This window comes from Thamnophis sirtalis, unplaced genomic scaffold, assembly GCF_051295495.1.
Source record: "Thamnophis sirtalis isolate CommonGarterSnake01/CBP01778 unplaced genomic scaffold, rThaSir2_p1.2 scaffold_1, whole genome shotgun sequence".
In the NCBI taxonomy this organism is placed as follows: Eukaryota; Metazoa; Chordata; class Lepidosauria; order Squamata; family Natricidae; genus Thamnophis; species Thamnophis sirtalis.
In genome coordinates, this window is record NW_028261381.1 from 172,621,832 (window position 1) to 172,647,630 (window position 25,799).

General features: G+C 47.0%; 1 protein-coding gene across 1 annotated transcript in view; it reads left to right on the top strand.

Annotated features, from left to right (window-relative positions):
- The window catches only part of LOC106547948 (transducin-like enhancer protein 1), an 83,806-nt gene that overhangs the window by 16,752 nt on the left and 41,255 nt on the right, over positions 1-25,799 (top strand). The window contains exons 5-7 of the mRNA XM_087703312.1: positions 6,501-6,563; positions 7,651-7,725; positions 22,953-23,145. Coding sequence (XP_087559438.1) covers positions 6,501-6,563; positions 7,651-7,725; positions 22,953-23,145 — 331 coding nt within the window. The remainder of the gene's footprint in view (positions 1-6,500; positions 6,564-7,650; positions 7,726-22,952; positions 23,146-25,799) is intronic.

A 25,799-nucleotide genomic window follows, 5' to 3' on the forward strand; every position in this document is an offset into this window, starting at 1 on the left:
GGAGAGACAGAGAGAGATACACAGAAAGAGAGAGAGAGAAAGAGAGAGACAAAGACAGACAGAAAGAGAGAGATACACAGAAAGAGACATTGAGAGAAAGAGAGAGAGAGACAGAAAGACAGAGAGAGTCAGAAAGAGACAGAGAGAGAGAGAGAAACAGAAAGAGACACAGAGACGGAGAGACAGAGGCAGAGAGACAGAAAAAGAGAGAGAGACAGACACAGAGAGAGACAGAGAGAGAGAGACAGAAAGAGACAGAGACAGATGCAAATGAAAGGAATCTCTTTTTTGAGAAATGAAAGCTAGGAAATTGAGGGAGGGGTTGTTGAAGTGGTTCTGTTAGCAGAAAAATAGGAGAATTGCAATGGGAGAAATTGTCATTCTTAAGGCAAGAGCCTCCGCCCCCAAAAAGGTAAAGGTTCCCCTCACACATATGTGCTAGTCCTTCCTGACTCTAGGGGGCGGTGCTCATCTCCGTTTCTAAGCCGAAGAGCCAGCGCTGTCTGAAGATGTTTCCATGGTCATGTGGCCAGCATGACTAAATGCCAAAGGCGCACAGAATGCTGTTCCCTTCCCACCAAAGGTGGTTCCTATTTTTCTACTTGCATTTTTTACGTGCTTTCGAACTGCTAGGTTGGCAGAAGCTGGGACAAGTCACGGGAGCTCACTTTAGCCATGGCCATTCGTTAAGCCATTTGGTGTTTAGTCATGCCGGCCACATGACCATGGAAACATCTTCAGACAGCGCTTGCTCTTCGGCTTAGAAACGGAGATGAGCACCGCCCCCTAGAGTCGGGAACAACTGGCACACATGTGCAAGGAGAAGCTTGACCTAACATTTAAAGATGTAGCTTGATATGGGTGTTTTTTTAAAATTTCAGTATAGGTAGTTTTGACTTAGAACCAATAATTAGCCCAAAATTCCTGTTGCTAAGGGAGACCGTTGTTCAGTGATTTTTGCCCCATCTTATGATGTTTTTTTGCCACCTTTGCTAAGTGAATCACTGCAATTGTTAAGTTAGTAACGCCCTTGTGACTTTGCTTTCCAGAAAGTTGACGTTAGGGGAATCACGTGACCCCCCCAGGACACTGCAACCGTCGTAAATGTGAGTCAGTTACCAAACGTTCAAATTTTGATCGTGACCCTTCCAAGTTACAGAGCCCTGGGAAAAGTGACATTACAACCGTTTTTCACACTTAACGACGGTCGCAGCCTCGCCAAGGTCACGTGATCAAAATTCAGACGCTTGGCAGTTGACTCGTATTTATGACGGTTGCAGTGGTTTGGGATCAAGTGACCCCTCCCCCTTTTGCGACCACCTGACATGCGGTAGCCAGATTGACTTCACAGCCACGTGCCTAACTTAACGACTGCAGTGATACCCTTAACAACTGTGGCCAGGAAACGGAGCAAAAGTCCCTTTGCTAGCGTCCCACTTAATACATCAGAAACCTTGGCTTCAATTGCGGTCGTAAGCCGAGGACTGCTTGTATTCCAGGAAGGAGTTAGGACATTTTTTGAGGGGGGAGGGGGAGTAGGGATGGAAAGGAATCCAGAAAGAAAAGTATTGTGTATATATTTGTGTGTTCCTTCTCCTTTGCACGCTGGAAGGGCGGATGGATGGATGGCAAGCAATTTTAGGCCAGGAGCAGGAAATCTGGGCAGGCGGTTTGATCGTTTCTCATCCGGGCAAGCGTTAAAAGGCCACTAAATTGAACATTAACGAGCTGAAAGTGAATTGGAGACAGCTTCCACCCCTGCAGCCCCCTCCCCTCCACCGGAGGTGCCTGGCCACAAGTGCATTAGAAAGGCAAATCCATTAAGCAGCCCCCAGGAGAGAATTAAATTTTTCCCAGAAAGTACTTACTGTCTCCGTTCCTCTCTTTTCTCCTTCTCCCTCTCTCTCTCTTTCTCTCTTCCTTCCTCCCTCTCTCTCTCTCTCCCTTTCTCTCTCTCTCCCTTTCTCTCTCTCTCTATCTATCTCACTCTCTCTCTCTCTCCCTTTCTCTCTCATTCTCTCTCTCTCCCTTTCTCGCTCCCTTTCTCTCTCTCTCTATCTCAGTCTCTCTCTCCCTTTTTTCTCTCTCTCTCCCTTTCTCCCTTTCTCTCTCTCCCTTTCTCTCTCATTCTCTCTCTGTCTCTCTCCCTTTCTCTCTCTCTCCCTTTCTCTCTCTTTCTCATTCTCTCTGTCTCTCTCCCTTTCTCTCTCTCTCCCTTTCTTTCTTTCTCTCTCATTCTCTCTCTGTCTCTCTCCCCCTTTCTCTTTCTCTCTCTCATTCCCTTTCTCTCTCCCTTTCTCTCTCTTTCTCTATCTCACTCTCTCTCTCCCTTTCTCTCTCTCCCCTTTTCTCTCTTTCTCTCTCTCTCTCCCTTTCTCTCTTGCTCCCTTTCTCTCTCTCTCCCCTTTCTCTCTCTCTCCCTTTCTCTCTCTCTCCCTTTCTCTCTTTCTCTCTCATTCTCTCTCTGTCTCTCTCCCCCTTTCTCTTTCTCTCTCTCATTCTCTCTCTCTCTCCCTTTCTCTCTCCCTTTCTCTCTCTTTCTCTATCTCACTCTCTCTCTCCCTTTCTCTCTCTCCCCTTTTCTCTCTTTCTCTCTCTCCCTTTCTCTCTTGCTCCCTTTCTCTCTTGCTCCCTTTCTCTCTCTCTCCCTTTCTCTCTCTCTCTCTCTTTCTCTCTCTCTCTCTATCTCACTCTCTCTCTCTCTCTCTCTCTCCCTTTCTCTCTCTTTCTCTTTTTCCTGGCAAGTGCTATCATTTTTTAAAAAAACAAACAAACTAGCTTTATATCCCTGCCAAAATGAATGCTAATGGGGAGGGGGAATATTTTTAAAACCTTGCCCTTTTCCTGACCAGTTTTCCATGTGTTGGCGGGTTCCCATGGTGAAATGAGAGCGAGGCTCTCTGTGCATTCTCAGAAGTCCTCTTACTCCTTAAATCACTGAGGGCGATCCCGTTTTTGCATTTTGGAGAACTTCAAAGCAGTGGCATGCTTCTCTCTGGCAAGGGGGCGAAATACAGGGAGTCCTCAAGTTACAACCGTTTGTTTAGCAACCGTCTGAAGTCACAACGGCACAGGAAAAAGTAATTTATGACCGTTTTTCATGCTCGCGACCGTTGCAACATCCCTCTCCGTTGGCCACGCGATGAAAATTCAGGCGCTTGGCCACTGACTCATATTTATGACGGTTGCAGTGTCTCGGAGTCGTGGGATTCTCCTTTTGCGACCTTCTGACCAGCAAAATCAATGGGGGGAAACTGGAATTTGCTTTACAACCATATTACTAACTGAACGACTGCAGGGATTCACTTAACAACTGTGGCAAGAAAAGTGATAAAATGGGACAAAGCTCGCAAATACAGGTAGTCCTCAACTTATGGCCGCCACAATGGCTGTTAAGTGTCTCACGTAGCAACAGAAAGTTTGGGCTCCATTGTGGCCGTAAATTGAGGACTACCTGTATTTGCAAGACTTGGGGATTAGAATATCATGGAATTATAGAAGCGATACAGATCTTGCAGGAAAGCTAGTCGTTTGATGTGCATTTATTCGTGGCACGACAAAACCGCGCTCGACTAAGCCGCGCCCGATTAAACCGCGTCGCTGACGTCATCAACAGGGCGACAACAGCGAGCGTGGAGAAAGAAGGGCGCTTTAAATAGCGCTTTGAAAGCAAGCCGATTCAAGTTAAGGTAAGGGTTAGGGTTAGGGTTAGGGTTAGGGTTAGGTTTAGGGTTAGGTTAAGGGTTAGGGTTAGGTTAAGGTTTAGGGTTAGCTTTAGGGTTAGGTTAAGGGTTAGGGTTAGGGTTAGGTTAAGCGTTAGGGTTAGGTTTAGGGTTAGGTTAAGGGTTAGGGTTAGCTTTAGAGTTAGGTTAAGGGTTAGGGTTAGGGTTAGGGTTAGGTTAAGCGTTAGGGTTAGGTTTAGGGTTAGGTTAAGGGTTAGGGTTAGCTTTAGGGTTAGGTTAAGGGTTAGGGTTAGGGTTAGGTTAAGCGTTAGGGTTAGGTTTAGGGTTAGGTTAAGGGTTAGGTTAAGGTTTAGGGTTAGCTTTAGGGTTAGGTTAAGGGTTAGGGTTAGGGTTAGGTTTAGGGTTAGGTTAAGGGTTAGGATTAGGTTTAGGGTTAGGTTAAGGGTTAGGTTAAGGGTTAGGGTTAGGGTTAGGTTAAGGGTTAGGGTTAGGTTTAGGGTTAGGTTAAGGGTTAGGATTAGGTTTAGGGTTAGGTTAAGGGTTAGGTTTAGGGTTAGGTTTAGGATTAGGTTTAGGTTTAGGGGGGTTAGGTTTAGGTTTAGGGATTAATTTTAGGTTTAGCGTTTACCGCGTGCTTCTGTCTCCGCGCTGTTGTCGCCCTGTTGATGATGTCAGCTACGCGGTTTCGTCGAGCGCGGTTTAGTCGAACGCGGTTTTGTGGTGGAACCCGTTTATTTCATTTTCATTTCTGCCGATTTGAATTTTGGAGCTGACCAACACTGGCGTTGTTTATTTCAAACTAATTTAATTTCAAATAGATTTAATTCAATTGATTTCATTGGAAGGAATCAAACTGCTCGCTACACAGGGCTTGTAACCCTCGGCTCAGAATCTGCGCTTGGTGTGGCTAGCCAAGGCTCGTGAAACCGCAGGAAATAGAAACAGCCGAGATCATAAAACCTGTCCTCCAATTATGACCGTCAATGGACTCTTGACCACTGTGGTTATTTTATAGCCGTCATGACTTAATGACCTTCACGGGCGGGCTTCCGTGACGGTCGTAATTTGAGGAGTACTGGGGAGTTGAACCCAAGATCCCGGTGAAAGGCAGTGGGAAGGCTGTTTTGTCAGGTTGGCGAGTGGGCGAAAGCGTTGAGGTGAATGAGCAGGAGGCTTGGCCTGATTTCAAAAGCAGAAAAATGCAAAGGACAGGTTGTTGCGTTACACTCCCTGTTAGGAATATAATCTAACGGTTGGGTTGGCAATATATAAATCATGTTAACAATGCTATACCTGTTTCTTTAAGTCATACTGTAGAATGTGGATCGGTTGCTGGATTTTCAGATGGCGGGATCAAACTTTGAGGGAAACAAAATAGTCCATGGACATGCTAAAGTTTAAAAGCAGAAAGTTCCGCATGAAAAGCAGATAAGCCCTGGGATCTAAGGAGGATTTTTCTGACAGTGAGAACAATCAAACCATGGAACAGAAGTTGCCTTGGGAAGTTGTGGGAGCTTCATCCCCGGAAGCTTTCAAGAAGAGGCTGGGCTGCCCTCTGTCAGAAATGGTGTAGGGTCTCCTGCTTGGGCGGGGGGTTGGACTAGATGACCTACAAGGTCCCTTCCAACTTTGTTGGTCTATTCTATTCTATTCTTTATTTTCTATTCTATTTTTTTATTTCCTATTCTAGTCTATTCTTTATTCCCTATTCTATTCTGTTCTATTCTATTCTATTCTATTCTATATTTCCTATTCTATTCTTTATTCCCTATTCTATTCTATATTTCCTATTCTATTCTTTATTCCCTATTCTATTCTTTATTTTATATTCTATTCTTTATTCCATATTCTATTCTATTCTATTCTTTATTCCATATTCTATTCTATATTTCCTATTCTATTCTATTCTTTATTCCCTATTCTATTCTATTCTGTATTTCCTATTCTATTCTTTATTCCCTAATCTATTCTTTATTTTATATTCTATTCTTTATTCCATATTCTATTCTATTCTATATTTCCTATTCTATTCTTTATTCCCTATTCTATTCTATTTTATTCTATATTTCCTATTCTATTATTTATTCCCTATTCTATTCTGTTTTTTATTTCCTATTCTAGTCTATTCTTTATTCCCTATTCTAGCCTATTCTTTATTTCCTATTCTATTCTTTATTCCCTATTCTATTCTTTATTCCCTATTCTATTCTTTATTTTATATTCTATTCTTTATTCCATATTCTATTCTATTCTATTCTTTATTCCATATTCTATTCTATATTTCCTATTCTATTCTATTCTTTATTCCATATTCTATTCTATTCTATATTTCCTATTCTATTCTTTATTCCATATTCTATTCTATATTTCCTATTCTATTCTATTCTTTATTCCATATTCTATTCTATTCTATATTTCCTATTCTATTCTTTATTCCCTAATCTATTCTTTATTTTATATTCTATTCTTTATTCCATATTCTATTCTATTCTATTCTATTCTATTCTATATTTCCTATTCTATTATTTATTCCCTATTCTATTCTATTCTATTCTATATTTCCTATTCTATTATTTATTCCCTATTCTATTCTGTTTTTTATTTCCTATTCTAGTCTATTCTTTATTCCATATTCTATTCTATTCTTTATTCCCTATTCTATTCTTTATTCCCTATTTAGTCTATTCTTTATTCTCCATTCCTATTCTATTATTCCTATTCTATTTCTATTCCGTTTTGTGGGAATTCAGGCGGATGTACTGTAATGGCGTCCTCCCTTTCTCCTGCCCTCTCCCCCCTCCCCTTTCCCCCTTGCAGACGGAGATTGCCAAGAGGCTGAACGTCATCTGTGCTCAGCTCATCCCCTTCTTGTCTCAGGAGGTGAGTGTCACGATAGGTTGATTCCTTTCTCCCGTCCTACTTGCAGAGAGGATGTAAGATTTTCAGCTTTAAAAAAACAACAACATACAGGAACCAGTTTGGCCCAGTCATGAAGGCACCAAAGCTAGAAAAAGGGAGGTGGAGAGTTCTAGTCCCATCTTAGCCATGAAAGCCAGCTGGGTGACTTTGGACCAATCACAAGGAGATGGTGAGTTCTAGTCCCACCTAATGCACAAAAGGCAGCTGGGTGACTTTGGGCCAGTCACCAGGAGACTGGGAGTTCTAGTCTCACCTTAGGTATGAAACCTCTCTGGGTGACGTTGTGCCAATCACGGGGAGACTGGGAGTTCTAGTCTCACCTTAGGTATGAAACCTCTCTGGGTGACTTTGGGCCAATCACCAGGAGACTGAGAGTTCTAGTCTCACCTTAGGTATGAAACCTCTGGGTGACTTTGGGCCAATCACCAGGAGACTGAGAGTTCTAGTCTCACCTTAGGTATGAAACCTCTCTGGGTGACTTTGGGCCAATCATGAGGAGACTGGGAGTTCTAGTCCTCTCTTAGGCACAAAAGTCAGCTTGGTGGCTTTCGACTTGTTTAATTTCAAGTTTATTGTCAAATACATTCTTGAAACAATTTATTGCTGGGTTTTGTCCCAGATTCAACCTGGTCCAAACTCAGCATGCAGGTTCCTAGTTAGGTACAGTAATTAAAACACCAGGCTACAAAGTGAGAAATCATGAGTTCAAATCCTGCGTTAGCCATGAAAGCTGGCTGGAGGACTTTGGGCCAGTCACCAAGAGACTGTGAATTCTAGTCCTGCCTTGGGGGTGAATGCCTGTCAGGTGACTTTGAGCCAATCACCAGGAGGCTGTGAGTTCTAATCCCACCTTAGGCATGAATGCCGGCGGGGTGACTTTAAGCCAATCACCAGGAGGCTGGGAGTTCTAGTCTGTGAAGTGATTCTGGGCATCTTGGACGTAAAGAGGAAGATAAATCCAGCATGACAATGATTTAAAATAGACCCAGAATATCCAAAGTTTTGTAAATGATAATCATATTTCTCACCCCTTTTGTTTTTTCGGTAGCACCAACAACAAGTTGTCCAGGCGGTGGAGCGGGCGAAGCAGGTGACGGTGGCAGAACTGAATGTGGCAATCGGGGTATGTAGGACTCTCTTTTCTGTCTCTTGCTGAGGTTTTCTTGGTGCCCAGAAGGACTGTGGTGGTTTCTGGTGAATTTGGCATGTGGCACGCTTCTCTGGGTTTAAGGGGAAACTTCTCATTGCCGGGAGTTGTACAAGATGACGCAACTTTGCTTCTAGGCGTTGGGAGTTCACCACCTGTGGTGGCTTTGAGGAGACTTCTGGGAAGTGCAAAGGTTGGACTAGTCCAGGGGTCAGCAAACTGCGGCTCTGGAGCCGCATGTGGCTCTTTCCTCCCTCTGCTGCAGCTCAGTCACCGGTCGCATGACAGAGACAGGGGGGAGGGGGAGCTCTCAAATCTCTATGTGTGTGTGTGTATGAGAGAGAGGGAGAGCGTGATCGGGGCATTCAAGCTGCTGGCAATGGTGGGGAGGTGGAAGGAGCCACCTGAGCAGCCATTTCCCCTCCTAGTGCGGCAAATTGCTTCAGTCAGGGCATTTAAGCTGCTGGTGGCAGCAGCCACCTAAGCCAGGGGTCAGCAAACTGGCTCTGGAGCTGCATGTGGCTCTTTCTTCCCTCTGCTACGGCTCCGCCACCGGTCAGTGCCACAATTTTGAGAGGAGCTTCCAGTGGCCGGGGGGCGGGGGGGGGGGGAGAGAGAAGCACAATGCGCCAGGAGAAGACTCTATGGCAAGGGAGGGTTTTCCAGTTGTCTCCACAATTGATAGGGCTTTCGGTTATGACAGGTAGAGGAAAAAGGACGCCGCGCTAGGAGAAGACTCTGTGGTGGGGGAACTGAACTTCCGGTCAGCTCCAGAATTGAACAGGGGGCTTCCGGTTAGGACCTTTGTGGCTCCCGGTGTTTTCTTCTCTGTGGGAAATGGGTCCAAATGGCTCTTTGAGTGTTTACATTTGCCGACCCCTGGACTAGGTGATCTTTAAGAGTGCCTTTCAGCTCCACAACTTTGGAATGTTTTTTTCCCCTGCATAGTGCAGAGGGTTGGAAAAGGATCAAAAATTGGCTGGAGGCAATAACAGGGGTTAAAATAGAATGGAAAACTGAATTTTTTAAATTAGGAATAATGTCTATGAAATACAAAAAAAAAGAAATCCAGTATTTAATATAATTACGGTGGCAAGGATTGCCTTTGCCCAGAAATGGAAAAACAAATTAATTCCAGCAAAGATGAAATAATAAGAAAAGTTATGGATTGTGCTGAAATGGACAAACCAACTAAAGAAATCCAGGGGAAAGAAGAATCAGAATTCTATCAGATATGGGATAAATGGTATAGGTGGATGGAGGAAAGAAACAAGAATCAATGAAGGAATGTAACAAAACTCAAAAAATAATAGTTATGAGTAAAATAAGAGGGTTACGGATGGTGAAATCCAAATGGAATACAATAGAAGGGGAAATAATATAAGGTGAGTGGTATGGATTGACAATTGCTATTAGAAAGAACAGAAAGCTCCTGTTTGTATTGTATTATATAAATGTGGTGTACGTCTAGGTTTTATGTGTGTGTATTTTACATGTTTGTTAATAAAAAATAATTTTTTTTAAAAAAAGATCAGGGGTGACAAACTCAATGCCCGCGGGCCGAATCTGGCCCACGATGAGGCTGAATCCGGCCTGCGTGGCCCTCCTGGAAGCTGTAAGGGTCCAGCCCGCCTCACTTTGGCCTGGCTCACACCATCCCAGCGTGCATGCGCGCGGCCAGACCCAGTAAGAGCCAAGGTGGCGCAGTGGTTAAATGCAGCACTGCAGGCTACTTCAGCTGACTGCAGTTCTGCAGTTCAGCGGTTCAAATCTCATTGGCTCAGGGTTGACTCAGCCTTCCCTCCTTCCGAGGTGGGTGAAATGAGGACCCAGACTGTGGGGGCGATATGCTGACTCTGTAAACCGCTTAGAGAGGACTGAAAGCCCTATGAAGCGGTATATAAGTCTAACTGCTATTGCTATTGCTATTGTCCTCCATTGCTGCGTGCAGAGCAGCTAGTCTCTGGGACTACGATAAAAAAAAAAAATAGTTCAGACCTTCCAAAGTCGCGAGATTATTATTTTTTTGTGAGAAGTTGGAAGCTCTGAGCTATTTTCTTTTATCGTAGCCCCACAGAGTATTTTAATTGCTCAGCACGTGGCAGCAGCGGAAAGAGCTGTTAGTGAAGGGATGTGGCTGCCTTGTGAAGGGGGGGTGGGCAAGGATTTGGGCTGGCTGAAGGGCCCACGGGTAAGCTGTGGGGGGTGGTGGTAGGGTATCTCTGCACCACCACCCCCGCCTCACTTCGTTCTTTGCCACTTCTCATCGCTTGCTGCTGTAACCTAGCAAGGGGCTGAGAAACGCACTGGTGCGACAGTCAAAAAGCGAGGAAATTGGGGGGGGGGAGTATGAAGGAAGGCGGTGGAGGGGTGTGGAGCTTTCCTTCCCCCCCAACGCCCTGCAATGGCTTATCTGAGCATCCCGCCAGCCTGTCGCTGAAGCGCCACAACTGCCGTTGCCACATGGTTAGAGAGAGGGGGGAGCTCTCAAAACTCTCTCTGTGTGTATGAGAGAGAGGGAGAGCGTGATAGGGCATTTAAGCTGCTGGCAATGGCGGGGAGGGGGAAGGAGCCACCTGAGCAGCCATTCCCCACCCCCCACCCCCAGTGCGGCGAATTGCTTCAGTCGGGATATTTAAGCTGCTGGCGGTGGCAGCCACCTAAGCCAGGAGTCAGCAAACTGCGGCTCTGGAGCCGCATGTGGCTCTTTCCTCCCTCTGCTGCAGCTCCGTCACCGGTCGGCGCCACAATTTTGAGAGGAGCTTCCGGAGGGGGGGGGAGAGAAGCACAGTGCGCCAGGAGAAGACTCTATGGCAAGGGGAGGGTTTTCCAGTTATCTCCGCCATTGATAGGGCTTTGGGTTATGATGGGTAGAGGAAAAAGGATGCCGCGCTAGGAGGAGACTCTATGGTGGGGGAACTGAACTTCTGGTCAGCTCCAGCATTGAACAGGGGGCTTCCGGTTAGGACTTTTGTGGCTCCCGGTGTTTTCTTTTCTGTGGGAAACGGGTCCAAATGGCTCTTTGAGTGTTTACGTTTGCCGACCCCTGACCTAAGCGGCCATGATTGCTGCCTCCCCAACCGGCCAGCCAGCCCCACCTGACTTGCTTCCTGCCTGGCCAGCCGGCGCACAACCTCGCCGTTCTCCTCCTCATCGTCATCCTCCCTCCAGCAGTGGGTTCCGCGGGACAGGCCCTCATTCCTGCTCCAGCGCAAAAAACTCCGGCGGGCTGGATGCGGGTGGGAAGGGCCTGGCTCCACAGTGCTTCCTCGCTCCATTGAAGACTTTGTTCAGCCTTCAAACAGTAAGCCTGGGCCACCTAAGCGAGCAGCACAACAGGGCCATGGACAGCGTTAGTGTTCTGATCTAGGTGTCCCAGTGGCCTGAAGCCAAGTCCTAGTCCCGATAAACCTCTTTTATTTAATTTACAATCACAGACCTTATCTAGTTTGGAGAGCTGCCAGGACGATATCTTCAAAACTTGGCCAGGAGTCTTGGAGAGTCAGGAACCAATTAAGCGAACTAATTGTCTCCTGCAAACTCCACTCCCCTTTCGCTCCTCTTTTATTTCCTCTCGGAGGGGCCATTCATCGTCCACCTGTGGCCTTACTCCCAAGTCAACCCCTGTTCTTTAGCTGTTCCCTTCATCTGGCAACTCTGCGCATGCGCACACTGGGAACAGGCTCCAGCTGTTCTTCTGCCTCACTGATATCCAACTCCGAAGGCAGCTGATAACTGTCGGATGGCTCTGGCCCCCTCTCTGCCTCCGACGCAGGGCCCTCAACAGCGTGACCCGTCAAAAGCGTGAACGTCATAAGCGCGCTGACAACACCGCGGCGCTAAAACCGCGATTTCAAAAGCGCGCCGACAACAGCGCGCCGACAGAAGTGCGATTTCATTTAAGGTAAGATTTACAGTTAGGTTGAGGGTTAGGTTGAGGGTTAGGTTGAGGGTTACGTTACAACGCGCTTCTGTCGGCGCGCTTTTGTTGGCGCGCTTTAGGGCTAATTAGTCGCTCATTCGTCACGCGGTTTTGTCACCGCGCTTTAGACACCGCGGTTTAGTCAGGCGCGCTTTTGTTGCGCACGCATTTGTGGTGGAACCCCTCAACAGAGCCTTCCCCAGACTCCAGGACTGGCCCAGGTTCCTCCCCAACCTCCTCACTGTCCAAATCTGATGCCAGCTCTGCTGCCTGTTGAGGGGCCACAACACCCAGTTCCTGCACCCGGTCGATTCCAATTCCTCAGTTGACCATAAACACGAGCAAAACTCACAACCAATTTCTCACTTAGCAACATTACTTTTTGTCCTCGGTGGTGGTCGTAAGTCGAGGGCTACCTGTAGAGAATAGTTTCTGGCAAAAAAGGTTGTGATTCATGATCACACAACGGTGGGACGCCGCAAAGATCAGGGAAGGCAACCTGGTTTGCCGAGTTGCCGAAATTGTAATCCTGTGATGACACGAACGGTTGTTGGTACTTCAAATCTGGGTTGTAAGTAGAGGCAGACCTTACAACAAGCCGTAAGTCGGGGTTTCCTGCTTGGGAGAAAAGGAAATTGTTGATTGCAAGCCCAGGCAGCATTTTCTGCGTTTGATTTCTTTACTTCTATGCTCTCCATCTTGCCCAGAGGCAGTTCTGGAAGATTTACAAACAATAAAATAAAAATTTTCAGTAGGGAAAGCTGTATTCACTTAACAACCACACGATTCATTTTACAACCGCACTGATTCGCTTACCACCTCTGGCCAAAAGCTCGTGAAATTGAACTCCCCTCATTTAACAGCCGCCCTGCTTAGCAACAGAAATTTAGAATGGAATGGAATAAGGAATAAGGATAGAATAGAACACTGATGGCTAATCTTTTCTTCACCAAGTGCCGAAAGCACCCGTGCACCCATAACGTAATGTGCGCGTGCCCCCCCCTGCATGTACACCCCCCCCATGCACCCGTCCTCCACTTCTGAACATGTGTATGTGACCCCCATGGAAGCGCAACATGGGGATGGCGTGTGCAAGCCCCGTGCGTGTGCCCCACCCCTTGCAGATGTGCAGCGGAGACCCGGAAACCAGCTGGCCGGTGGGAGGCGCTCGCACATGTACAGTGGAGCTGAGCTGGGGTGGCAGCTCACGTGCCCACAGAGAAGGCTCTGCATTCCACCTGTGGCACATCTGCCAATAGGTTCACCATCACCGGAGTAGAATATGGAATGGAATAAGGAACGAGGATAGGATAGGATAGGATAGGATAGGATAGGATAGAATAAGGAATTAGGGTATGGAATTAGGATAGGATAGGATAGAATAAGGATAGGATAGGATAAGGAATAAAATAAGGAATAAGGCTAGAATAGGATAGAATAAGGATAGGATAGGATAGAATAAGGAATAAAATAAGGAATAAGGATAGGATAGAATAGAATATGGAATAAGAATAAGGATAGGATAGAATAAAGAATAAGGATAGGATAGGATAAGAAATAAGGAAAGGATAGAATAAGGAAAGGATAGAATAACGAATTAGGATAGGATATGGAATTAGGATAGGATAAGGAATAAGGATAGGATAGAATATAGGCTAAAGAAAATAGAAGGATCTAGAAGATCCAGAAGATAGGCTCAAGATACAGAAGGATCTTGACAAACGTGATTGGGCACTATCTAATAAAATGAAATTCACCGGTGAGAAGAGTAAGGTTCTACATTTAGGCAACAAAAATGAAATGCACAGGTACAGGATAGGTGGTACCTTGCTCAATAGTAGTAACTGTGAGAGGGATCTTGGAGTCCTAGTGGACAACCATTTAAATAGGAGCCAGCCGTGTGCAGCAGCTGCCAAAAAAGCCAACACAGATCTAGGGTGCATCAACAGAGGGAGAGAATCAAGATCACGTGAAGGGTTGATACCACTTTATAAGGCCTTGGTAAGGCCACACTTGGAATACGGCCTCCAGTTTTGGTCACCACGATGTAGAAAAGATGTGGAGACTCTAGAAAGAGTGTAGAGAAGAGCAACAAAGATGATTAGGGGATTGGAGACTAAAACGTATGAAGAACGGTTGCCGGAACTGGGTCTGTCTAGTTTAATAGAATGGAATAAGAATAGAACAGAACAGAAAGCAATAAAAATGGAATAGTAGAATAGGATAGAATAATTTTATTGTCACTTTGAATGCACACTAATCAACATGCATTGAAATGAAATTTTGTGGCGTACAGCTCTCAGAGGGCCACCACTTCCAAAACGTACACCACCTACTAAATTCCGACCCCCAATTGTGGTCGCAAGCCGAGGACCCTCCGTATTTCTCCGCCTCGTTCACTTGTGCAAAACGCTTGCGGGGGTGCGAGGAACGTCCCTCGGATCAGCTACCTTGGCAATTTCCGGGTGCTTCAAAACTCCCCCCCCTTTTTGGAAGTCTTAAAAATGCCTTGTATTTTTGAACGCTCTGCCTGCCTGCCCGTTGTACAGGGGAAGAAGAAGGAGGAGGAAGGTTTCTATGCCCTTGGAAATTGCCAACGTAGCTGGCTCCAGCTCAACTGCACCGAGGCCTTTGTGGCGACTCGATTGCTTCTTTTCTTTAATATTTGATTTGAGGGCCGTAATTCGAGGGCGAGAGGAGGCTCGGCTTGGATCCTAATGGATGTCTTGCTTCTTCCTGGCTCCCCCCCATCCCCCTCCTCGCCCGATTTGCTGCAAATTCGGGCTGAGCCTTCCTCTTTCTCCCCCCCACCCACCCACCCCCCGGTCCTTTTTTTTTTTTTTTTGCAAGCTTCTTTTTGAGATCATTCATTATTTACCGAGCTGAGCCTCTCGTCTCCTGCAAACTTTGATGGATTTTGCTGCGTTTCTCGGGATTGTATTTTGTTGTTGTTGTTCAAATCGTCTTGGCCTTCATTTTCGTGTCTTTGCATCTTTTATGGGGGATGCACGGGCCCGGTTTGGGGAGGGGTGGGTGGGAACTCTCCCTTTGCAGGAAGGTAACTGCAAAATTTAGGGGGAGCAAGTGCAAGGTCGGCCCATAAGCCCCAGCTGGGATACGTAAGGGGAGAAAGAAGACACAGCTGACTAACTGCTAGGTATGAATTCAGTCAAAGGTATTTTGATTTGTGGCATCCTTGGTGGTCTCTGAGCTTAGTTGTTTTCTTCGAGGCGTTTCATGACCCAATTAGGTAACGTCATCAGGGCGAGAAAGGAATGGGGTTTGTGCAGAAAGGGGACTGTTCTGACCCAGGCTTCCCAAAAGCACAGAGCTGACTCCTCGGCCTGATAAAACCCCTTTTATTGAGTTTAAAGAGAATTCCTCTCCAGCAAAATCCCAGCCGGGAGTCTTTCAAGAGATTTCACAACTACAGGCCTTGATCAGGCTTGGAGAGCAGCCAGGCCGATATCTTCCAAACGCCACTCTGTAGCAGACAATACTTGGCAAGAAGTCAGGAACAGATCTTCACCCTAAGGAATTTGTTAGGTAAGCTCCCCGTTGGGAGAGCGAGTACGTTCAGAGAAGCATCGTGTGTTGGAGAACACACAAACCAGCATACAGAGACACTGCAGTTTAAATAGGCGTTTACTTTCGTGGAAATAGAGGTATCCGAGTCCATCAAACAGTCCCAAGTCATACACGGATAAGACAGTCAGTCATCAGTGTCTTTCAGTTAAGGGATAATCCAAATAACATAGTCCAGTATCATATAATCAGTCCGGTACTCAAAGATTGCTAGCAGTTGCAAAACTTACAATAGCTCACGGCACTTTCTAACAACCAGCTTCCAAAACACTCAGATCAGATCAGCCCAGCATCTAACAAACAGAGAGCTAACAGTCGTTCTGGCTCCCTCTTATGGCCGATTAAAGAAACAGCAGCCAATCACATTTTATAGCATGATTTAAAGAAACGGGTACAGCATTGCTATATGATTTATATATTGCCAACCTAACCATTAGATTATATTCCTAACAGAATTGAACTAATTGTTTCCTATAAACTCCCCTCCTCTTTCGCTCCCATTTATTCTCTATGGGAGGGGCCATTCACTGTCCACCCGAAGCCTTACTCTCGAGTTGACTGTTGTTCCTTAGCTGTCTGGCAACTCTGCACATGCGCACACTGGGAACAGGCTCCACCTGTTCTTCTGCCTCACTGATGTCTGACTCCGAAAGCAGCTGATAACTGGCATACGGCCCTGGCCCCTTCTCTGCCTCCGACGCAGAGCCCTCATCAGAGCCTTCCCCAGACTCCAGGACTGGCCCAGGTTCCTCCCCAACTTCCTCACTCTCCGAATGTGCAGCCAGATCCACTAGTGGGCCACAACAAGGACAGCTGTGGGGTCCTTGGTGCTCGCTCTACAGCTGTTTGTTTTCTTTCAGACGTTTCATGGCCCAACTACATAACATCATCAGGGCTAGTGGGGACATTAACATTAGCTTGATAATTAAGAAGCAAGCAATACCCCAGTCAAGGAATTGCCAAACAAGCCAGCAGTAAATATCCCAACCAAATACCACTCCCATCGATGCTGGCAGGGAGAGCCACTGGGATATAAACTGAGACGCAAACCCCACGCTCCACTAGCACTGATGATGCTACCTAGTTTGGTAAGGCAACGTCTGCAAGGAAACAACCAAGCTCAGAGAGCACCAAGGACCCCTCATTTCAACCCTAACCCGCAAATGCAGGTCGTCCCCGACTTACAACAGTTCCTTTAGTGACCGTTCAAAGCTACAGTGACACTGAAAAAAGTGACTTATGACCACTTTTCACATTTATGTCCATCACGGCTTCCCCGCAGTCACGTGATTTACATTCGGAGGCTTGGCAACCGGTTCATACTTATGACGGTCGCAGCGTCCCGGGGGTGGTGTGATTCCCCTTTTGCGGCCTCCTGACCGGCAAAGTCTAGGGGGAAGCCCGATTCACTTAACGACCGTTGTTGCCGATTTAACAAGCTGCAGGGATCCGCGTAACGAAAGGCGGCAAGAGAAGTCGTAAAACAGGGCGAAACTCGCTGAACCCATTTCTCACTTAGCAGCATCAATCCTGGGCAGCAGTTGTGGCTGTATGTCGAGGACTACCCTGTTTCCCCGAAAAATAAGACCTCTGCGGATAATAAGCCCAATCGGGCTTTTGAGCGCATGTGCTAAAATAAGCCCTCCCTGAAAATATTGCAACACAGCAGCAGCCGTGAGGTGACCACGCTCGCCGCCTCCCAAGGACCGGCCCATAGATTTCCACTGCTCTCCTCTCCTCTGCCCTCTGAGCATCCAGGCATCAGGCACTGGACTCAGCTGTTCCTCTTCTTCCTCATCAGCCGCCTCCAGACCCGAGGGCTGTTGACTCTCCATTTCAGGGCTGACGCCTGGCCAGGATTCGCCTCTGTCTCTCTCTCTCTCTCTCTCTGCCAGCTCCATTCCCTCTCCCCGCTCAGAGTTCTCAGGTTGCCTTAATGCTGACCCTGCCTTCTCCCCTGATTCGGCTGCTGGAAGGGCAGGCAGTCGACAGGCCACAGCCTGAGGAGATGGGGAGTGTTCTGGCCCAGGATGCAACCAACAATCAAATCTTTCATTGCCCTGCTACCCTGTTTTCCTCAAAATTAAGACCTCCCCAGATCATAAGTCCAATCGGGCTTTTGAGCGCATGCGCTGAAGTAAGAAAATAAGCCCTCCCCAAAAACATTGCAACACAGCAGCAGCTGTGAGGTGACCACGCTCGCCGACTCCCAAGGACTGGCCCATAGATTTCCACTGCTCTCCTCTCCTCTGCCTTCTGTGCATCCAGGCATCAGGCACTGGACTCAGCTGTTCCTCTTCTTCCTCATCAGCCGCCTCCAGACCTGAGGGCTCTTGACTCTCCATTTGAGGGCTGACGCCTGGCCAGGATTCGCCTCTGTCTCTCTCTCTCTCTCTCTCTCTCTCTGCCAGCTCCATTCCCTCTCCCCGCTCAGAGTTCTCAGGTTGCCTTAATGCTGACCCTGCCTCCTCCCCTGATTCGGCTGCTGGAAGGGCAGGCAGTCGACAGGCCACAGCCTGAGGAGATGGGGAGTGTTCTGACCCAGGATGCAGCCAACAATCAAATCTTTCATTGCCCTGCTACCCTGTTTTCCCAAAAATTAAGACCTCCCCAGATCATAAGTCCAATCGGGCTTTTGAGCGCATGCGCTAAAGTAAGCCCTCCCCCGAAAATGAGCCCTCCCCAAAAATATTGCAACACAGCAGCTGCCGTGAGGTGACCACGCTCGCCTCCTCCTCCTGCCCCTCAAAAATAATAAGACCTCCCCGAAAATAAGGCCAAGCACTTATTTCGGCGGTCAAAAGAAAATTAAGACCCTGTCTTAATTTCGGGGAAACACGACCACTACAGACAGGATGTGGGTAAACCTACATCCTGCTTTTCCCCTCAAAAAGCAACCATCCACAATCAGTGTAACACAGTCACACCAGCTGGGCCCACCCGTCGCCAGAACCCAAAGGTGCTTTTTCAAAAGGCAACTGGGTTTTGTTTTTTCTTGAAGAGGTTTCGCTTCTCATCCAAAAGGGTTCTTCCGTTCTGACTGACTGGCGGGGAATGGAAGGATTTATATTCCTTGCAGTTAGCAGGGAATCTGATTGTTAGCATTTTTTCCGAGAGTCCTCGAGGCCCCTTGGACATTTATTTTATACAGGTGACCCCCTGAGGGCACAGATAAACCTCCAAGTGGCCTCAACGACTCTCGAGAGCGTTAATGATCAGATGGGATATAAATCCTTCCATCCTCCACCCATTCAGTTACTGCCTTAATCACTGCAGGGATTCGCTTAACAACTGCGGCAAGGAAAGGTCATGAAACGGGGCGAAAATCACTGGACTGTCTTGCTTAGCAACGGAAATGTTGGGCTCAATTGTGGTTGTAAGCCGAGGACTCAGGGCGGTATTGGAGCTTGCCCGTTATTAGTCACGACAGTCGTAAAGCAGATCGTCACATGACCCACCCCATTTTTTGACCTTTGTTTGCAAAGGTCGTTAAGTGAATCACCATGATCCACGGGGAACCCCTTACTTGTTATGGGGCATTTTTGCCTAAACCTGTAAATGTGGATTGATTTCCCCAAGGTCCAAAATGTGATCCCGTGACCACGGAAGGCAAGGGGGGGATGGATTCATTGAAGCTTTGGAACCTGGTCGTAGGGACAGGTAGTCCTCGACTTACAACAGGTTCATTTAGTGACGGTTGCAGGATCTCCATGGTCGTTTGATTCACATAGAACAGAAGAATAGAATAGAAGAATAACTTCATTGTCACTTTGAAAGTACACTAATCGGCATGCATTAAAATGAAATCTCGCGGCCTACAGCTCTCAAAAGGGTCTCCACCTCTAATATACACAACATAAACAGGAAATCATACACAAAGAAATAAATGCAAAATTATGGCTATACCCACATACGTTATATAACACAGAGTGACAGCACAGTCTTGCTCCGTGATGGCGTGCTTACGGCACAGATGATTTTCGGGTCTCTGCCGCACATGCGTGGGGCACATGCATGAGATTTGGGGACGGGGGGGGGTGCAGCATGCCCCCCCCCATGCCCCATTTTACATCCCAGGAGGCTTCAGGGAGGCCTGCTAGGCCCAAAATGGCCTATGGGGGGGATCGTGCGTGCATACGCGGGTGATAGGGGAAGCAGGGGGGTCGTGTGCACAGGGGTGCGGGGGGTGCGAGGGGATGTTGCACGCGCAGTGCATTATGGGTGTGGGGGCGCGCACGCGCGCACACACACACACACATACAGGACAAAAAGGTTAGCCATCACTGGTCCAGTTTGCTTGACAACTGATGTACGTGACTTAACACTTGGAATACGGCATCCAGTTTTGGTCACCACGATGTAGAAAAGATGTGGAGACTCTAGAAAGAGTGCAGAGAAGAGCAACAAAGATGACTAGGGGACTGGAGGCTAAAATTTGGGCAACAAAAACGAAATGCACAGGTACGGTATAGGTGGTACCTTGCTCAACAGTAGTAACTGTGAGAGGGATCTTGGAGTCCTAGTGGACAACCATTTAAATAGGAGCCAGCCGTGTGCAGCAGCTGCCAAAAAAGCCAACACAGTTCTAGGCTGCATAAACAGAGGGAGAGAATCAAGATCACGTGAAGTGTGATCCAATAAGATCCCATAGATTAGGCCTCCTCCGAATTCCATCAGTCGGTCAATGTTGACTGGCAACTACCCGGAGGAGAGCCTTCTCGGTGGCTGCTCCGACCCTATGGAACGAACTCCCCGTGGAGATTCGTACCCTCACCACCCTCCAGACCTTCCGCATAGCCTTAAAAACCTGGCTGTCCCGACAGGCCTGGGGCTAAAGACTTCAACCCCACCCGAATAGTATGACTGTTGCGCTTTTAATGATGTGTTGTCTTTATGTGTGTATCTTGTTTTGTTTTTCCCTCCCCCTGGATTGTGAGCCGCCCTGAGTCCCCTCAGGGAAAAGGGCGCCATATAAATAAAGTTAAAACAAAACAAAAACAAGTGTTAACACCACTTTATAAGGCCTTGGTAAGGCCACACTTGGAATACGGCATTCAGTTCTGGTCGCCACAATGTAGAAAAGATGTGGAGACTCTAGAAAGAGTGCAGAGAAGAGCAAGAAAGATGATGAGGGGACTGGTGACTAAAACATATGAGGAACGGTTGCAGGAACTGGGTATGTCTAGTTTAATGAAAAGAAGGACTAGGGGAGACATGATAGCAGTCTTCCAATATCTCAGGGGTTGCCACAAAGAAGAGGGAGTCACAACTATTCTCCAAGGCACCTGAGGGTAGAACAAGAAGCAATGGGTGGAAACTAATCAAGGAGAGAAGCAACTTAGAATTGAGGACAAATTTCCTGACAGTGAGAACAATTAACCAGTGGAACAGCTTGCCCCAACACTGGAAGTCTTCAAGAAGATGTTGGATAGCCATTTGTCTGAAATGGTATAGGGTTTCCTGCCTAGGCAGGGGGCTGGACTAGAATACCTCCAAGGTCCCTTCCAACTCTGCTTTTGTATTTGCATGACGGACGCAATGTCCTGGAGTCATGTGACCACCTATAAAGGAAAGCCAGGGGGGGGGGGGTCAGATTCACTTAACGACACTACACCGATTTAACAAAGGTGCCGAGGACAGTCGTTGAAATGGAGCAAACTCCCTTAACAAATTTCTCACTTAACAAACAAACATTTTGGGGGCTGAATTGTGGTCGTTGAGGTTGAGGACAGTCTGGAATTTTTGGTGGGGATCTGTTGTAACTTCGAAGGGTCGGTTGTATTTATTTTTTTTAACCACACCCACTGTGGAAATCTTGGGGGACGCTGCCTTGCTCAGATAATCTGAGAGCCAAGGTGGCGCAGTGGTTAAGAGCAGCACTGCAGGCTACTGCTAGATCAGCAGGTCAGCGGTTCAAATCTCACCGGCTCAGGGTTGACTCAGCCTTCCATCCTTCCGAGGTGGGTAAAATGAGGACCCAGATTGTTGGGGGCAATATGCTGACTCTCTGTAAACCGCTTAGAGAGGCCTGAAAGGCCTATGAAGCGGTATATAAGTCTACTGCTATTGCTATTGCTATTGCTAATCTGCCTTTGAAGGGTTCGCTGACAGCTGTCCCTTATCTTTCTAGCTACCCATCTCGGCTTTCCATTCAGCTGCCAAGGCTCCTCGCAGCTAATATCTAATTAATAAAAATTAATGTAGCAATAACGGCATAAACCATAAAAGGGGATGCATTAAAACCAGCCCTTGCTGTGTCTCAATGCAAACACGGCTTCATTGTTTTATAGCCGTGTTTTTCAACCGGCGTGCCACACACACAGTTGTGCCAGGGGATTGTTTCTCCCACGCCATGAGGTTCCCCCCCCCTCCTTTTTGTATTGTGTGTATTCTGCACAATCAGTGGTGGGATTCAACAATTTTTAATACCCCTGGGATGGTGAATTCTAGTCCTATCTTAAGCCCAAAAGCCAGCTGGGTGACCAGTTGGACCAATCACCAGGAGACGGTGAATTCTAGTCCTATCTTAAGCCCAAAAGCCAGCTGGGTGACCAGTTGGACCAATCACCAGGAGACGGTGAATTCTAGTCCTATCTTAAGCCCAAAAGCCAGCTGGGTGACCAGATGGACCAATCACCAGGAGACGGTGAATTCTAGTCCTATCTTAAACCCAAAAGCCAGCTGGGTGACCAGTTGGACCAATTACCAGGAGATGGTGAATTCTAGTCCTATCTTAAGCACAAAAGCCAACTGGGTGACCAGTTGGACCAATCACCAGGAGACGGTGAATTCTAGTCCTATCTTAAACCCAAAAGCCAGCTGGGTGACCAGTTGGACCAATCACCAGGAGACGGTGAATTCTAGTCCTATCTTAAGCACAAAAGCCAACTGGGTGACCAGTTGGACCAATCACCAGGAGATGGTGAATTCTAGTCCTATCTTGGGGCGCAGGTGGCGCAGTGGTTAAATGCAGCACTGCAGGCTACTTCAGCTGACTGCAGTTCTGCAGTTCGGCTGTTCAAATCTCACCGGCTCAATGTTGACTCAGCCTTCCATCCTTCCGAGGTGGGTAAAATGAGGACCCGGATTGTTGGGGGCAATATGCTGACTCTGTAAACTGCTTAGAGAGGGCTGGAAAGCCCTATGAAGCGGTATATAAGTCTAACTACTATTGCTATTGCTTAAGCACAAAAGCCAGTTGGGTGACTGGGCCAATCATCAGGAGACGGTGAATTCTAGTCCTATCCTAAGCCCAAAAGCCAGCTGGGTGACCAGTTGGACCAATCACCAGGAGATGGTGAATTCTAGTCCTATCTTAAGCACAAAAGCCAGTTGGGTGACTGGGCCAATCACTAGGAGACGTTGAATTATAGTCTGTTAAGCACAAAAGCCAGCTGGGTGACCCTGGGCCAATCTCTAGGAGACTGAGTTCCAGTCCCTCACTCTCAGCTCAACCCACCTCACAGCGTGATGATTGTTGGGAAATTAGGAGGTAGGATGATTAAAAATGCTAGCTGCCTTGAGTTACTTACAAAGTATTACAGGCAGGATTTAAGAAACCAAATAAGTACTCGAGGCAAACTTCAAAACGTTAAAATGCAAACATAGGAACAACAGCACTTTTCTGAACCATTAAAAAAAAAAACACCCGGTTGGTCGACTTCTAAGGCTCTCCAATGACTTTCTGTCTCCCCAGCACCAGCTCCAAGCTCAACACCTCTCCCATCATGCACCCCCCATCCCGTTGACCCCTCACCCATCCAGCGTCCAGTCTGCCAGCCTGGCGAGCCTTGGTAGCGCTTCTGGGCTGCTGGCGCTGTCGGGAGCATTGGGGGCGCAGGCCCATCTGGTGGCCAAGGATGACCGAGGGCTTCTTGATGCCGACCGAGGTAAGTTTCTCCAGATAAGGTTCGTTTCTTTGAGAGTGAGCTATGAAAGATTTTCCTGATTGATCAAATTTGCCTAAATGTGGTGGTGGGGGGGAGGGGAAAGGCTGAGTCTGGCTAGTAGGGCAGCCCTGGCAACTTTAAGGTATGCAGACTTCAATTCCCAGAATTCCCTAGTCACCATTTGTGTACTTCAACTCCCAGAATTCCCCAGACACCATTTGTTGGCAAACTCCCAGAATTCCCTAGCCAGCATTTGTGGACTTCAACTCCCAGAATTCCCCAGACACCATTTGTACACTTCAACTCCCAGAATTTCCTAGCCAACATTTGTGGACTTCCAACTCCCACAATTCCCTAGCCAGCATTTGTGGACTTCAACTCCCAGAATTCCCCAGACACCATTTGTTGACAAACTCCCAGAATTCCCTAGTCACCATTTGTGGATTTCAATTCCCAGAATTCCCTAGACACCATTTGTACACTTCAACTCCCAGAATTTCCTAGCCAACATTTGTGAACTTCTAACTCCCACAATTCCATAGCCAGCATTTGTGGATTTCAACTCCCAGAATTCCCCAGACACCATTTGTTGACAAACTCCCAGAATTCCCTAGCCACCATTTGTGGACTTCAACTCCCAGAATTCCCCAGACACCATTTGTGGACTTCAATTCCCAGAATTCCCTAGACACCATTTGTGGATTTCAATTCCCAGAATTCCCTAGACACCATTTGTACACTTCAACTCCCAGAATTTCCTAGCCAACATTTGTGAACTTCTAACTCCCACAATTCCATAGCCAGCATTTGTGGATTTCAACTCCCAGAATTCCCCAGACACCATTTGTTGACAAACTCCCAGAATTCCCTAGTCACCATTTGTGGACTTCCAACTCCCAGAATTCCCCAGACACCATTTGTACACTTTAACTCCCAGAATTTCCTAGCCAACATTTGTGGACTTCCAACTCCCACAATTCCCTAGCCAGCATTTGTGGACTTCAACTCCCAGAATTCCCCAGATACCATTTGTACACTTCAACTCCCAGAATTCCCTAGACGCCATTTGTGGTCTTCAACTCTCAGAATTCTGCAACCGACATTTGTGGACTTCAACTCCCAGAATTCCCTAGCCAATATTAATAGATTTCAAGGTCCCAGAATTCTTAAAAATGCCTTAAGAGCTGCCCTGTTTGAGAAACATTGCTGTAAAGCTCGTCGGCTTTCATTGTGGTTCCCCAGAGATATGCAGAAACATTGAATGTCTAGTTTAAAACAATTCTCCCAACAGGTGACTAGCTCACATTGTCTGATATTTGGGGAGGAAGGGCGGGGGGGGGGGAGCATGCTGGTTTGGGAATTCTGGAGACTTTAAAGTTGCCAGGTTTGAGAAAATGCAGTACTGGTGTTTTGAGTCGGTTTGAAAGAATGTCTCGATCTTACAAAATCTGTTTGCTCGTCTGCATTAAGGTTGCTATTCCCGGTGAAGTGAGCTTTATAAGGTGAGAATTTTGAGGCTCCCAACCAAAAGTTAGAAATGGGGGTAATGAGAAAAAAATGTCAACTGTTCCTAAAAGTAAAAAGAAGTGTAAATGTGGAGCAGTTGGCCCGAAAACTGTTTTGAGTTTGCGGTTACTAGCTCATTTATTTATTTCATTCAGTGTATTTAGCTCAAGGGTGTCCAACTTGAAGACTTGTAGACTTCAGCTCCCAGAATTCCCTAGCCACCATGGGGAATTTCCCTAGCACGGCTGGTTGGGGAATTCTGGGAATTGAAGTCCCCAAGTCTTAAAAGTTGCCAACGTTAGACCCTCTCTGATTAGTTCCTGCTAGGTAGTATATCACCGGGACGCTGTGGCTCAGTGGCTAAGACGCTGAGCTTGTTGATCAGAAAGCAGTTCAGCGGTTCGAATCCCTAGTGCCGCGTAATCGAGTGAGCTCCCGTTACTTGTCCCAGTTTCTGCCAACCTAGCAGTTCGAAAAGCAGGTAAAAATGCAAGTAGAAAAATAGGGACCACCTTTGGTGGGAAGGTAACAGCATTCTGTGCTCCTTCGGCGTTTAGTCATGCCAGCCACATGACCACGGAGACGTCTTCGGACAGCGCTGGCTCTTTGGCTTTGAAACGGAGATGAACACTGCCCCCTAGAGTCGGGAACGACTAGCACATGTGTGCAAGGGGAACCTTCACCTTTTACTTTTAGGAGTTGATATATGATAGCTTTATTGATTAGCCTATAGGCACAAGGTTCAAACGCATATCACCCAAAAAATCTTATACAAACAATTTAAAATAAGAGTAAGGTAAAATACAATAGTTATAGGATAAGATTTAGATAATTAATGGACGGTTTATAGGTAGTCCTCGACTTACAACCATTCATTTAGAGACCTTTTGAAGGTAAAACGGGGACGACAAAAGTGACGTAGGACCAGTCCTTGTACATATGACTGTTGCAGCATCCTGGGGGGGTGGGGGGGTTTCACATGATCGCTATTTGTGACCTTCCTGGCCTACTTCCGGCAAGCAAAGCCAATGGGAAAGCTGACAGGGAAGGTTGCAAATCTCTACGGTGTGATGACTCACTTAATGACCGCAGCGATTCCCAGAAACAGCAAAGAAAAGGAGATCGTAACTTTGCTGAGCACTGGAAAA